The following is a 15,017-nucleotide window of genomic DNA, read 5'->3' as shown; positions in this document are numbered from 1 at the left end:
GGATGTTTTTGTACAATGATGGAAAATTCCCTGTAATCAGTCTCTTCCAGTGTTGTCACCAATCATGGCTTCTTCAGTGTCTGTCTCTAGCATGTAATTCTGGGGCTTGCTTTGCAGAAAAGTGGAGCTTTTATATCAACACCTACAAGTGAGTGTTACATGCAGAGGATTCTGGGCAACCCAGAGCTCACATTCCTCAAGCTATGCTCCTAAAATCACTGCATGGTTTTTCTCATTCTGGACACGGTTCCTCTCTGCTTTATCTCCCTGCCTTGCAAAGTAGGAATAATCTTAGAGGAAAGCAGTGGAGATGATTTCAGTGATATTTATGAAGCACGTGAATACTCTGACAGCACTGTAGGAATGTCTCTGAGGAAACCGATGATTTCTGCATTCACTGTGAGGTTTGGATAATAAGGCAGAGGGGCACGTGTTGAATGAGAAAGGTAGAAACATCATTAATAGCTGCCCGTTTGCTGACTGCAGCTAGCGTTCTGGGACGGAAAACTTATGTGACCATCTAATGAAGTGCTATGTTATAATGTATGTGAGCGACTGGAGATTGCAATGGCAACCTTATGACTGGATTTCTCCCATCTGTTTTTGAATGTAATTAGAAATACAGGATTGAAACAAATTGTTGCAATCAGTCCTTTGAGATTGTTTTCACTGAGTTACCTAGTTGTTCTGATGAAATGACCTTCATCTTACATGTTGTTAGCATTTTTGTCCTATGTTTTTGTTGGAAAGCCATTCCCTAATCCAAATCACTCTTGTGCTAGGGTACATTTTAGCATTCAGTTCAAATATACTGTAGCTGTCCAGGTTCTCTGTCTTTTTTCCCTTCCCACTTGCTCCTGTTCTGCAACTGTCTTTGTATTAATTCGCCTTTCCCATACTGTGTTAGCAGGCCCTGTTCCTTCACTATGCTAAAGTTCTCCATTTCCTCTAGTTTGATACCTTTAGTTTCTCAAAGAGTGATGAGCAGAATTGTAAAAAATCCCTTCCATTTCATTGTCTGAATTGAAAATACTTCATGAACACAACAGACTGGTGCCTTGTAGTTGTTAGTGATCAAGTAGCACATGGCCAGCTGCACCCCAATTTTTGTTAAAAGTTTTTCTTCCAGCAGAAGCATTTCTCTTGATTTGCTGAGTTGTATTTTGCATTTTCAACTTGCTTTTGCCACGTATGATCTCAGGCTCATCCAGTTCTCTCTGTTGTCCCATTTCCATGCTGTCCTGCTGGTCGTGCCTCAGTGTCACTAGCAAACTTCCCTGACACATTCCTGAGCTTTGTGCCAAACTCCCTAGTGAGGTTATTAAACCAGATTTATTTATTTTTTGAGAACAAGACAAGTCACCCTACCAGAACCTCCTGCCATCCTGCTGTGATTTCCATTCTTCTGCCTCTTACTGCCGTCTGCCCATCAGTCAGCTCTTCAGCCACCAACAATTTCTGTATGTGAGCTGATAGCCTTCAATTTTCCTTCAACATTAAGCTTTTCAAAAAAAAATAAAAAATAAATATATATACAAGGCTATTAGCCCTCGATGATACAACTGAGCACAAAGGGAGTTCACAGAGACAGAAATCCTGGAAGTTATCAGTAGAGCTGTGCATCAGTAGCTCAGCGTGCCTGTGAGCAGGTTGCTTCAGCTCTGCATTTCAGCCCTGTCCGTCTCCTGCTGCAGAGCTGTTGTGCTCTGGGGCTTGACAGTGCCTCTTTTCATGTTCAAAGAGCTACTGGCAGTAATGCTCAGCAGCCAGAAAAATCCAGCAGAAGTCCATCACCGTGGGACACTTGTCACTTTGGACATCCTTTTTCAGAGGGTTGTTTCGAGCTTTGTCTGTTTTGCCAAGTGATGCAGGGATGGGTAGCTTCATCTGAAGACTCGAGATACTTCATGATTTTGAAAGCCGTGGTTCTGAAATGCAGACTGGATCCCACGAGAATCCAGCAGCGTTGGGAGCTGGAAGCTGATGGGGTTTCCCTCCCAGTGAGACATTCACAATGTCCCGGAGAATAGCTTTAATTTCCACTGAGACATGAAGAGTTAGCTTGTTGACAGTTCTCCTACTGAGTCCCTGAATAGGAAGCCTAGAGTGTGTGTGGGCTCTGGAGTATGGGAAAACTCGTAACAGGCCTCTGAGAACATGGGTAAAAATGTTTTTTTTTTTTTTATTTTCCACACTCACCCTTCTGGTAAATCGGTCAGAACTAAAATGTTTAATGCAAATTCCCTCCGAACTGGTGACTTCAGTGCAAATTCAAATAGGTTCGGGGAGGGGGAATTTTCCTGGTGTTATTCCAGTAACTGACAGAGTTTGCTGCCACGTGATTTTCTGATGGGCATCGGCTTGACTTCTCTTTTAAGATCTTAACATTGACCTGTGGCATTCAGACAGCTGAGGAACTGCTGAGGCTTGGCTGCTGCTCTCCAGACGGCCCCTTGCAGTCAGGCAGCGCAGGTCCTTCCACAAAAAGCCAGCTACCCCAAAGACAGCAGGCAGCTGAAACAAGAGCCAGGGCTGTAGCTGATGAGGTGGTGTTTTTCTTCCCAAGTCACATACCTTATTTGCTGCCATCTGAATATTTTGATTACTGTAAATGATTGACTGAAAGTGATTGATTTTGGTGTGGGTTTGTTTGTTTGTTTTCAGAGCATCTGACTGCTGTGTATATAGAAATAAAGGATGGAGAAGGTCATCAGGGAGATTTAGGAATTTGGAGACTTAGGGAGTGCTTCATCTGAAGCAAGTGACTTATGCCTGGATTTGGAGTTTTTAACAAATTAAAGGGGGGGGGGGGGGGAAGATAACTGGTAGAGTGAGAAGGCTCTCGGTAAAGGCAGGTGCTATTTCCATTCTTTGGTGTAAAGTTGGAAGCTGTATAATATATATGCTTTATATACATATTATACATAGAAAACATATATATACATATATATATATAAATAAAATAAAATTCTTGTAATGCAACTACATGTGGAATCCCTTTTGGGACACTTTATATCGTAATACTGTGTACTCGTAGAGTGTAACCCCTGACATAGTGGAGGCAAGGGTTCACTGCTGCCTGAGGAGGGGTATAGAAGGGGTACAGTTTCCTCCTGTAGGATCCTGCTGAACCAGGGGATGTGTCTGCTGGCTCACGTGATGCACGGGCTATCTGTTGTGTGAGGGTAGAACAGCAGCTGGTGAAAAACAGTAACAGGAATTAGTTTGGAAGGACTGATCTATAAGAAGTGTTTAAAGGGAGCTTAAGTGCACGTGAGAAGGATATGTGATGGTAAATACAGGATATAGGGATTGTAGCAACTGCTAGTGTGTGAACAAAACAGGACTGGATGGTAAAGTAGTATTTGTCTTCTAAAAGAAGTGTAGCTAAGTAAAGTGTTGCTTCTCTTAATTTCATGTAACTAAGTTGTGGCTCAAAAAAGCACACTGACAATAAAATCCACTTCTTCCTCTCCTAAATAAATAAATAAAAATGACTCTGAGAAATGGGAAAAACTCATGACTCTGATAAAACTCATGACCCTAATAAAAATGACTCTGAGAAACACCTAAAATGAGAAAGTTCTAAGAACATGGCATCAGCTGCAGCCTTCTGGTGAGTTTTTTTTTTACTTCAGAAGTCCAGAGCTGGTCATATTTAAACAGTTTGAGCGTGAACCCTTATGTCCATATGAAGCCTGTAAAATGTGTTGTTTGGGCAGTGATTTTCATTGTTTCCCTTGAGCTGAATTAATAAGCAGTCATTCTCTGGAAAGCTTTTCAAAACCTTGTGCTTTTCCTACTGCTTTGTGTGACTTTTTCACTGCAGAAGGCTTGGCTGGGGCTCAATTATAGACTTTACAACTCTGTTTTATCTGTCTGCTGTTGTTTTTCTGAATTAGTTTGTTCCCACTTAATTCTTTCCAAAATCTTGCTACAAAAATCATTTTGACCTTGCTCTTTGAGATTAGGTACCATCATTTTTATTGCTTTTTTTTTTTTTTCTTTAATATAGCCACGATCCATTGCTGAGCCTGCTGAGTGCTCCTGTAGTGCAAACATTAATTTGACCAATTTCCTCTTTTGCTGTGGCTCTGCTTTTATGATTTTGTGGGCCTCACGCTGCACAGATGCTGGAGAGAAGGAATATTACTAGGTAGCAAGCAGACTAGTCGGGTAATACGCTGCTTAAGTACAATCATTAATGTAAAATACCCTTCATTCCTTTTCTCAAAAACATTCCCTGTAGTTACTCCAGATAGGTGACCAGGAGTGACCTGTGAGCAGCAAACAGGACAAGTGTTTGCATCTAAATAGTATTTCTTTGGTTTATTATTTTAATGATACTGCTTTCCAATAACAGCAAGTATGTTTTTTTGTTTTGTTTGTAAATCAGGGCTGATTTATCTCATTTTCCCCCAGTGGCTTGCTTTTATTTGCCTTTTTTCCCCCGTCTTGCGTCTGTTAAAGGGATCACTGATGCTTGGAGTAAAGCAGAGGCCAGGGCAGGCAACTGAGGACACTGGGCTAATTGCTGGCACACAGAGGGAACGGATGCAGGGTGCAAAACAGAGCCCTGCTGCCACCTTGGAACAGTCCAGAAAGCAGCAGTATAAGCCTTTGCCCTAAAAACATCCCTAGTTTGCATTCCTGGAAGGCATCAGTTTTGTGATGCTGCTTTATAGCTCCAGCTTCTTCCTCTTGCAGCAGGCTTTGTGCCCCTATGGCTGTCCCACCGATCCCACAGCTTGGGAGCAGTGGTTCAGTCAGCATGCCTTCATGCTCAGCCTCTGAGCTGGTGATATTTGGGAAGTAGGCTCTAGCCTCCTTGTTTAAATCCAGTTTTCATTAAAAAAAAAAAAAACACCTCAGACAATTCCCACACAAACTGGGTTTGACTTCCAGTCCTTTCCAGTGGCTTTTCAGATGAGTATTGCAGAAACGCGATGGAAGTCAGCAGAGCCCTGAAGCTCTTCAGGATGTTTTGCATCACGCTTGCTGGGACTAAATTCCCCACTGCCTTCTTCTTACATCAATGTTTTGGCTTGGAGGAAGGTGTGATATCTGAGGGAACTCCTGGGCAGCTCTTGAGCCCCAAGGAGGTGGTTGCTGCAGGAAACTTGGAAGAAGAGGGAAACCTGGAGTGGACTTCAGGCAGGTTGTTTAGTTTCCTTAATAGCTCATGTTAGTGTAATCAGAAGTGTCCTGCTCTCCACAACATCCCTAAGAATATCTGTAGTTCACAGGCTAAGCTGCTCCTTCTCTTTGTCCCCTCCAAAAGACTAATTTCAGCTCATTTTGTTTCAGAGCTGGAAAAGGAGATCGCCAGGAGACCGAAGAAAGTCTGCATTGTCAAGGTGGTGGGGACCAGGAACCTGTGGAAAAACATTGTGGTACTGTGTGTGAACTCGTAAGTGTCTGGGGGGGTTCTGAACCAAGAGCAGCAATGGGAAGTGATGGGGGCCACCTCTTTTTCCCAAAATGGGACCCTTAAAACTATAAACTTTCCAGGGTCTCCGATAAATGGAGGAAATTGTGGCTGTTTCAGGCAGTAGCACCGTGTGTCTTTCCAAGCATTGGGCTTTGTCCTGAAACAATGTTTTTGTCTTAGGCTGTTTTAATAGCCAGCATTAAGTCTGAAATATGGGGGAATTCTCCCCTTCTCCCTCACCCTTTCTAATAATGCCTGTTTGGAAATTCCCTAACCCAGCACTAGGCAGCCCACAGAGTGACTTCTGGCAATAGCATGTGGAGGCTGTGTGCCATCCAAACAGTGTGAAGCAGATATGTGTTGAAGAAAATAGCTTTCAGTGTTGTCTTTATGGGGTGGAAAAAAAAAAGAAAAAAAAAGACTATTTAATTTTGTTGTTCCTCTAGCCTGGAGCTGTGCTGAATTTTTGCAGCGTGGAGCACGGAGAAGGAACTTTTCACAGGGAGTGATGAGACATCAAGGGAGATAAATGTATTTAGTTTTAAAAGCAAATGTTCTGACCTGCTAGGAAAACCAAGATAATTGACTGGTTCAAGGGCAAGCAGGCAGGCGAGCAAGCACAGATGATACATTAATTTGGCTTGTTGGTCATGGCCTAAATAACTTCAGCAAGGCTGTTTTCACATAGAAAAGAGAAAATGCACTCCGGTCACTCAGTCCTCCTCTCACTTGGAGGAGGAATCAGTTATAAGCCAGGTATCCAAAGCAAATGACATTTTTTGTGTAACAGCAAGTACTTGTGCTATTGCTTTTTTTTTTTTTTCTTCTATTTTTTGTCAGGGGGAAGTGTTTGATATTGGGGAGGGTATTCTAGAACTATGGCATTGATTCACAAGATTGCCAGAGAAATTTCCCAGCACTATGCTGCCATACATACACTCAGTGGCTGTGTATTCCCCAATTGTTTCTGTGCTTACATTAATATCCAGCTTAAACTGCCAAGTGCTTCAAATTCCTGATGCTCAGGAGGATAGAGATGTATGCATGTAATGCACCTGCTGTGCATTTTTGGGGACCTGGGTCTACAGCTGCAGCTCTGTGAGGTACAGTTAGTTTGACGTGACCTTGTAGCAGGTTTATATGGTCTAAATGCTAGGCATCATGAAGAAACTTTTAAAAGAAGGGGAGGCATTGGTCTGTAGGGAGACATAAATATGTAGGTTGAATTAGGATTTCTTATTTTGTAATAGTACTAGTCATGGCAGCATGACATCTGGCTTCAAATACACACTTCTAAGGGGTTTTCAGTTTTAACAGGCTAATTTGGACAGTAAGATTCAATTCTCAGTATGACCAAATGCCATGGTCAGAAGGGTCTTCCTGGAAGAGATATTAGCATTGTGCTATGTGTTGCTGTCTGAGCTCACAGGTTGGTTATTGCCATCAGTGGATGTACTGGGAGCAGCGCAATGCCCTTGTTGAGAAAGAGGAGCTCCAAAATATGTTGGGAAAACCAGTCTCACACTGAGAGTCGTTATAAAACTGCTCATATACTGAGCAAAAGCTGTGCAAATGAAGTCAGTAGACTGCAAATCTCTGGTTGAGAATAGGGCTTTTATTATTATTATTATTCATTGTTTATTTTTTTACAGTAGCACTTGGAAGTCTAATTTGAGATGAGTGTCTTTTTGCACCAGGCGTTGTATTCCTACAGCAGAAATGCTTCCCACATTTACGTGTTTCTACCTTGAACTACGTTGCAGTATGTGTCAACCTTTTCAGCAGTTTCCTCTTGCCCTTTCCTCTTTCCCTAGGCTGACTGGTTACGGCATACACCACTGTTTTGCAAAAAGCATGATGGGGCATGAGGCGAAGATGACGATCACCCACAACTTCTATGCGGACTACTATACCATGGCAGGGATCGCCTTGGCATCCTGCCTGGCCATGTGCCCCGTGGTTGGGTTTTTGGGGAGGAGAGGAGGACTCCTGCTCTTCATGATCCTGACAGCTCTGGCATCGCTTCTGCAGCTGGGCCTTCTCAACTGTAAGTTGGAGACGGGAGCTCTTCAGGACCACACAAGGCTCTTGAGTTTGATGTGTAGGGATAAAATGATCACAAAAGTTCATGGTAGAGTAGCTGCCTGGGAATGAGATTGGTTTGTGTACCACATGATCCTGTAGAAGATGACAGCAGAAATGCCAGTCACGGCGTATTTTGTCCCCCCTTTATCAGTTATAGTAGAACATCATTAGGTGCCCCTACAGAAATCCTTCCTTGCAGGAGGAAAGGTACAGAGGTTTATGCTCTCTCAGAGTGAATGATTCACTATCAAAAGAGAATCAAGTTTTGGATTAAAATTTGTTGCCATCCCCCCCCCCTTTTTTTTTTTCTTATGGGAGACAAGAATAGATTTTAACACGCTTGGAGAATTCACGGAAAATGTTCATGGAAATTCATGGAAAATGTTGTGCAGCTTCAGTTTGTTGCAAGGGTCACAAAGAAAACTGAAGACAAGGGACCAAAGAATATCATTCCATTCCCTTTCTCAGATTTGACATCCAGTACAAGTACACCTGCATAGTTTAAGCAGCTGAATTCATTTGAAGGGTTCCCCAAACACTTGTTGCCTTAGATTCATTAAGAAGAATCATCATGTTCTGGATGAGTCCCAGTGGCGAAGCTCGTTGAGTGTTGGTGCTGCTTCTAAGTTCTGTCATGTAAAAACAAACAAACAAAATACTCTTCTTTCAGTGGAATACCCTCTGGGGAAAGAGCTGAGTAGGGGTTGGGAAGGAAAAACCTTCCCACTTGAGTTTGCTTCCCAAATAGCCTCTAAAACAAGCAGAAGTTAAAGCAAAGGGTATGTGTCCTCTGCTTGCTCTGAGCATCTCACTACTTAGAATAAATATGCAGGTAGCAGGGAAACAGAGAGCTGGGATACCCTGCTTTTACTGGGGTGTGTATGTAAGGTCCATGTTCACGTATAGATGCAATTTCATGAGGTGACACAGCTTCTCAGAGAGGTTGTTCCTGCCAAAAGCAAGAGTGTCCCACCCCCTCCTTCAGGGGTTGTGGCATTTCTCTGGCACTTGGAGCTGCTTCAGCTATTAAAACTGTTACAGAAAAGTTCCCTTTCCTTTCCTTTTTTTTTTTTTTTTTTTTTTTAAATCATATTTCCAAGAGTTAACTTAAGATGGAGCAAATGGGGTGTGATGGGTCAGAGAGGCGTGGAAGCAAAGGGAAGGTGAGATGTGCCTGTCACACTTTTAGCTGCACACCAGCGGATCCCTGTCCTGTGGAACCTCACCCCAAGGAAGGGGAAGGGGATTGAGAGACGTGCTCCTGGACAAACTGGATACGAGACAAACACCAGAACACTGGTTGTTGCTGTTTTCCATTTCTAAGTTTAGAAATGATTTCAGAGCTTTAATGAGAGAGGCCTTTTGCATTGAGGATGGAAAAAATTTTACATTCCCGCATGCTGCAGGGTAGCCCTGAGCCAGCAAATGTTGCCTATATTTACAGACCATGTTTCCTGAACGTGTTTACGAAGTTAACCTTTAGTGTATGCACTATTTGTGGAAGTGGGAGGGGGGAACAGGGAATCTCTTTCAGGACGCTGAAGAAGCTCCAGAGTTGCGTGTGTTTGCTCCCAGCTTGGCACAGATGTTCACATTTCCTTTGAGCACATTTACCATGTCCAACAGTGCCAGCCAAGAGGAGAGAAGCCCCCCGTCCCCATCTCATGCCCAGCCCTTTGAAAAGCTGTGACAATTCACATAGAGGTGCACGCTGTGTGTGCATGTTGTCCTAAAACTCCAGGTTCTGGTGGTGGTGTCCATCAGGGTCACTATACCAGAGTCATCTTGTTTTTTTGAGTACACCAGAGCCAATAAAATTAATTTTCAGTTCTTCAACAACTAAATGGTGAGGAGGAACACCCTGTAAGAATTGCTACAACATTTTCCATGATGGGTTTAGATAGTTTTGTGAGCAAAGGTGCTCAATCTGGAAACAGTCGTGGGCCCTAGGTGCTTTCTGCTATCTTGGCACAGGGCATCTGCAAATGCCCTGTTCCTGTGGGCTGTCCCTGCTCTCCTTCCCCCATTTCTTTGTGAAAAGAGGAGGGAAAGGCAGCCTTTAGATTCAGAGCAGCTTGTCTCCTCCTACTCTAGACGATACCCCCCTTCTTCCCCAAAAGAGCTAGACAATGTTTGGAGAGAAGCAGTGACCCTGCTGAGCGTGAAGTCTGTTACAGCCTCGTACGTGTTTCACTTTTGCTAATTACACCCAAATTATTCTAATGAAATCGGAATTGGAGAAGGAGGGGGGAGAGAGAGAGAGAAAAGTGCTCTAGCACGGAGCAGCAGAAGTCTCCCACCGCCACCATGATGCTGATGCTGGGAGTTTTGCTCTCAGACCACAGCCTCTGTTGGCCATCCCCTCAGGGCTGCTGGACGAGGGCAGTTTCTCTTCTCCCCCTTCATTAACAACAAAGAGGCCTTTGTGTTGAGCCCAGCGGTAATTCTGGGTCCCTTAAAAATGCCGTGCCTCTGCGTTTATTATCACCGTCTCATTAGCATTCAGTCCTCTGGCTGCAAACAGCACGTCGCATCAGGCCGGTCATGTCACAGAAAGGAGTGCATGGGAGCTGGGGGAGGCATGCGGGGAATACCTTTTCCTTTTTCCTTTGCGTAAATAATGACTGTGTGTTCTTGTTTTCTCTCCCTTTCTCTCTTATTTTTGTCTTACTCTAACTTCCGTGGTCTTGGACACAGTGATTGGAAAATACAGTCAGCTTCCAGACTCAGGTATGGTTTGCAAACGCGGGTAGATCTGAAACCATGGCCAAAGTCCCCAGAGTGTGGCTGCTGCCACAGAGGGCTGCAGGGGGAAAGCTCACCTCAGGACCCCACTCATAAGGAGGTGTATTTGTGTATGCACGGTCTCTCGATGCAACATCCTCTCCACACAGCATGAACCTGGTTGTGTCAGCATGTGAGGAGAGGGTGCAGAGTCCCCAGGGGTGGTTATTAGACATGGGGCAGTGCTTTCTCAGAAAGCCCACGTCTCAGATCGAGCTGTCGGCTGAAGGCTGCCAAGCTTGCAGCTGAGTTTGCAGACCCACCATTTGCAGGAAGTTAGCAGGGAGATGGGAGCACTTCTATTTCTCTCCCTGCTTGTCCCGTGAGCCTCTCCAGTGCCCAAGCTACCGAGCTGTACCAGACATTTGGCAACTCGACGAACGCCGCCTGCCTCTGCTTGTCTGTCAAATGTGGGAGGGAAGTGTCTGGTGCCTAAAAGGCTGCCCAAGGATGTGCAGTTTCTTTTTTTTTTTTTTTTTCCCCTTGTGTTTTACCTTTTTTGCGGTGGCTGAGCATAAGTAATTCAGAGATCGCTGCCATTTTGGGGCATGACATTATGATTTTTTTCATGTATGTTTGTGTCTTGGGTGCTTGGGAAAGAATTTTATAAATACCAGTTTTAAATTAGTGTTACAAAAGTGACTCAATTTTTCTTGTTTAGGTAGAATGAGTAACATAGACCTGTTTTCTTCTGTTCTTTCTTGGCAATTTCGCCTCGTTCTCACTTTTCATGCACATGCTTGTCTTGACAGGTATGAGTGACAGCGTCAAAGACAAATTCTCTACCGCGTTTTCCATTGTGGGTATGTTTTCTTCGCATGCTGTTGGAAGTCTCAGCGTATTCTTCTGTGCTGAAATCACACCGACAGTAATAAGGTGAGACATCAGAGTCCCCCCCCCCCCCCGTAAAGGGAAGATAATAAATTGAACTCATTGTCTTAGTATCTGGCTGTGTAACTTACATTGTGTGGGGTGGGGGATCTCCTATAATTAGAGACCACACGGCAATTTCTGGGCCACTTCTTAACCTGGTGTCACCGCAGGCAGGCTGCATAAGTAAGTGCTTAGCTGAGGACAGAGGGGCTTTGTTTCAGATGGATCCACTTCGAAAATCACCATTATGTTGATTTTTGTCGGGCAAGTCATCACGTGAATTGCATTTGTTCTCAGTGTGGTATGGGCTAAAGTACTTGTATGAACCAGATCATGTAGTTGAACCGTTTTGTTCATTCGCTTGCCCTGTTGGATTTGTACAAGCGGTACATGCAAGCTTACAGCTTGGTATTAGAAGATAAATTAACATCAGTGTGCAGAGAAGGACATGGCTGCAATCTGCTCCCTGCCTCCACAGGGTAAGCTAATGCAGCTATAGGAGTGCCTCAGTGGACAGGAGGTGTTGCAACGTGCAGTCTTAAATGCTGCTGGTGTGTATAGGTGCTCTGAGGACCTGCCGTCACATCTCTTACAGCACCAGTGTGTTTTGCCTTTACTACAGACTTGTACTCTAGCTCTTTGTCATTTTTCTCTTTGCACCCAGAGGCTCGAAGTTTTTGTAAAGAGCAGCACTTACATGCTGGGCAACAGCAGAAGCCAGGCGGATGATCTTCTCTGGAGAGCTTTCCATAAACTGTCTTGGTGTTGTCTGGTTTTTGTACCATTTTATTTATTCACTGTTATCTTTCACAGCACAAAGGCTGTGCTTGTGTGTTCTGGATTATGCTTTCAGCAATGCCACAGCGATTTGGGAGTCCACCCTAACTCCCATTGAATTTCGTAGGAATGTAGGTCGTGGGGGTGGGAGGGAGAGACAGCGGAGGGAAGAGGATATTTTTTGCTCCCCCCCTCTGCCCCCAATTACATGTTTTTTTTAATAACTTTGCAAAGCTATTACAGCAGAACTGTCAGATATGCAGCCAGCCTCCTTGATCTATGGCCTTTTCTTCAAAGCTATCTGACTTTGTGAATGTTTTACAGATAACATTATTTCTACAGGGAAGGGAAAGTGTGAGTGGTGTGGAGATTGCACAGCAGCCCAAAACACTAACAGCTATTTACTTACATGCGTGTCAGTCAGTTTGGTCTTTTTTATGCCTCTTTAATTTTCTGCTTGTCTCTGGAAGGCGTAGAGATAAGGAATTGGCCGACTCAACCAGAAGAGAATCTGCCGAGCAGGGTCAGATGTGCAGTGTGAACTTAGGAGGCTTTTTCCTTAAATCACTAATGTTGTCACAGGGAAGGGGACAAAATCCTGGCTGGGAACTGAAGTTCTGCTTCCCCCGAGTCTGCTGGGTGACACCAGGCAAGTGACAATAGCTGGATGTGCCTCAGGGTCCCCATGTATAAATAGGGATGATGACACTCTGCAGCGTTTTGCGGTCTGTCCTGCCACTGCAAAACCTCTTGGTAACATCTCCTCAGGGCTGTAATTAGGAGGTGGCTCTCAGGACAGTTCATAAACACATCTCAGGCTGAGGTGTGGCTAAGCTGTCTGTGTCTCTTGTTTTGGTGGTCCATGGCCACTCCCTCATCACCTTTTTTTTTTTCCAAAGTATCACCTCTGGTGCCCCTTGGTGTTTCAGACCACTCTACTATGCTTTTTGGCTGAATCTTGAGGAGCCAAAGGGAAAAGACAGGTAGAGAGAACTGGGGCTGCCTCTGAGGTTTCCCTGACCAGGGTCTTCCAAACATCAAATTTGAGCTCCAAATGGCTCTAGTAATCCATCTCTAATAATCTTGATGAAAACAACAGTGAGGGTTGCACAGCTGGTACATAGGAACGGGCTGAGGAGAGTGTGGTGTCCTCCCTGTCCTCTGCGTGCTGGGTTACTGACAAGTTAAAAAGAGGTCTGGTCCACAAGTTCCCACAGGAAAAGGCAGGGAAAAAAACATAGGGAGGATTCAGGGACTGACTTTAAGAAGTGGCTGAACTGAGAGGACAAAGCAACTGGGCCTGAGGTCAGCATCGACCCTGTTCTGTGCAGGGGGATGGACCAGGTCCTCTCCCAAAGCCTCCTCCAACCCGAGTGGTTCTCAGGCTCGGTGGTACTCTGAGCCATGCCACGTGGTGACCCGTTTGCTCAAGGTGCACAAATGGCCAATCAAAATAGGATTAAAATTGCTCTGCTCCAAGCAGCTCTGAGAAGGCTGAGTCCCTCCTTGTAGGTTCAGCCTGGCTCAAGTGAAGGACATCAGAGAGGATGTCATAATTGAGAAAGATACTGCAGCAGTCAGCAAGAGGAAGCCCTCCCCGGCGCTCAGGGTGGCCTTTCTGAGGGCAGCATTTTGGGCTCGGGCCCGTCAGGACAGAGCATCGGCTGCCGAGCTGCCCGGTCGCTGCTGCGAAGGCAGCGTGAGCTCCATCTGCTCCCTAGTGGCAGCACTGCTTCCCTCTTCTGGCTATTTCCAGCTTCTTTTATCCCCTAGTATTCGCAGTACAGTCAAATACAGGAGGCACACCACCGTGTATTTGCAGTCCTTCTCCTGCCAGGTTCCAAGGGCAGCGGATAAAGTAATGCCTGCTCTAATTACTGACACGATGCGGAAAAACTCTTTTTCCCCCTCCATACGTGAAGCTGCTTGCCCTGTAATGACAGAGCTGTCTTTGTTGCTGCCTTTTCCCTGCTTCCTTCCAGTTTCTTTGATGTCCTTCCACAGCTGCTTTCAAAACTCACCTCGGGTCCCCCTTGGTTGTGGAGATGCAATTTAGCCGTAGCAAGCACCGATGTGAATGAGCCAGTCTCCTGCGCTTCAGGGCCGAGTCCTGCTGATCGCTCGTGTGAGCATATTAATGAAGCTGCAAGGAGGCCAGTCACACAAGGGCTGCATTCAGCTGGCTTTCCAAATTGCCATCGGAAAGCTGGCGAGGATTTAATGAGGGCGTTGGCAATGTTGGGGGAAATCACTGTTATCTGCGAGAGGTGCTTTACCGAGTCCAGGACAGCCCCGTGTGCTCAGGGCTTGGAGAGGCATCAGAGAAGAAGGGAAGGCACTGCATGTGAGGGAGGCTGCTTGTGTAACCCACTTGCCTGTGCAAGCCTTTCCATTCCTGCGATGAAGTGGGGGAAGAGGTTATTCTCATACTTGTTTTTTTTTCTTTAAGCTTGAATGTGTTTTTACTCTTTTTTTATTTTTTTGGTGTGTTTGTATGTATGATGTCAACATACTGGCACATTACATTTCATGAACAAACATTTGTGCCCTAAAGAATATTTTTATAAAGCTCCCTGTTTACAATTTAAGCATTTTACCAGGGTTGACCGTTTTGTTGCCCCTTGATGCAGTATGCAAATACACAAGGAAAGCAAGAGCAAAGTGTGGGACCTACCTCAGCTCCTACAGTGAGTCAAGAGGAGGTCTCAGGAGTCTCAACCCTTGACTTGTTCTCCTATTCTAACCACTAGCTACGTTATCTTTATTTTTTTTTATTATTTTATTTTTTCTGAAAATGATGTGTGCTGGTACAACATCAGTGGGTTGAGAGGTTCCAGCTTCAACATGTCCTACAGGGAAAATGTTTCAGTGCTCAGTGTTTGGTATAACAGATCCAGGCAGTGGTCTGTGGAGTCTGATCTCCTGGCTCTGCTGGCAATTGCTGCCAGGTATTTCAGAGGCAGCCAAAATTGACTCCTGCACTTCCCGCTTCTTGGTGTGTCTCGTCTAAGCTGGATGCTAAGCAAAATCTGGTTTTCCCTTGCTGAATGTGAGAACACATGGAAAT

The 15,017-nt window shown here is 44.8% G+C and overlaps 1 protein-coding gene across 1 annotated transcript in view; it reads left to right on the top strand.

The window, feature by feature from the left end:
* Positions 1 to 15,017, top strand: part of SLC22A23 (solute carrier family 22 member 23) — a 91,359-nt gene that overhangs the window by 75,011 nt on the left and 1,331 nt on the right. The window contains exons 6-9 of the mRNA XM_032180843.1: positions 5,308 to 5,410; positions 7,246 to 7,478; positions 10,214 to 10,246; positions 11,053 to 11,176. Of these exons, the coding sequence (XP_032036734.1) occupies positions 5,308 to 5,410; positions 7,246 to 7,478; positions 10,214 to 10,246; positions 11,053 to 11,176 (493 nt within the window). The remainder of the gene's footprint in view (positions 1 to 5,307; positions 5,411 to 7,245; positions 7,479 to 10,213; positions 10,247 to 11,052; positions 11,177 to 15,017) is intronic.

This window comes from Aythya fuligula, chromosome 2 (genome assembly GCF_009819795.1).
Source record: "Aythya fuligula isolate bAytFul2 chromosome 2, bAytFul2.pri, whole genome shotgun sequence".
In the NCBI taxonomy this organism is placed as follows: domain Eukaryota; kingdom Metazoa; phylum Chordata; class Aves; order Anseriformes; family Anatidae; genus Aythya; species Aythya fuligula.
This window is presented reverse-complemented; position numbering and strand designations above follow the sequence as displayed.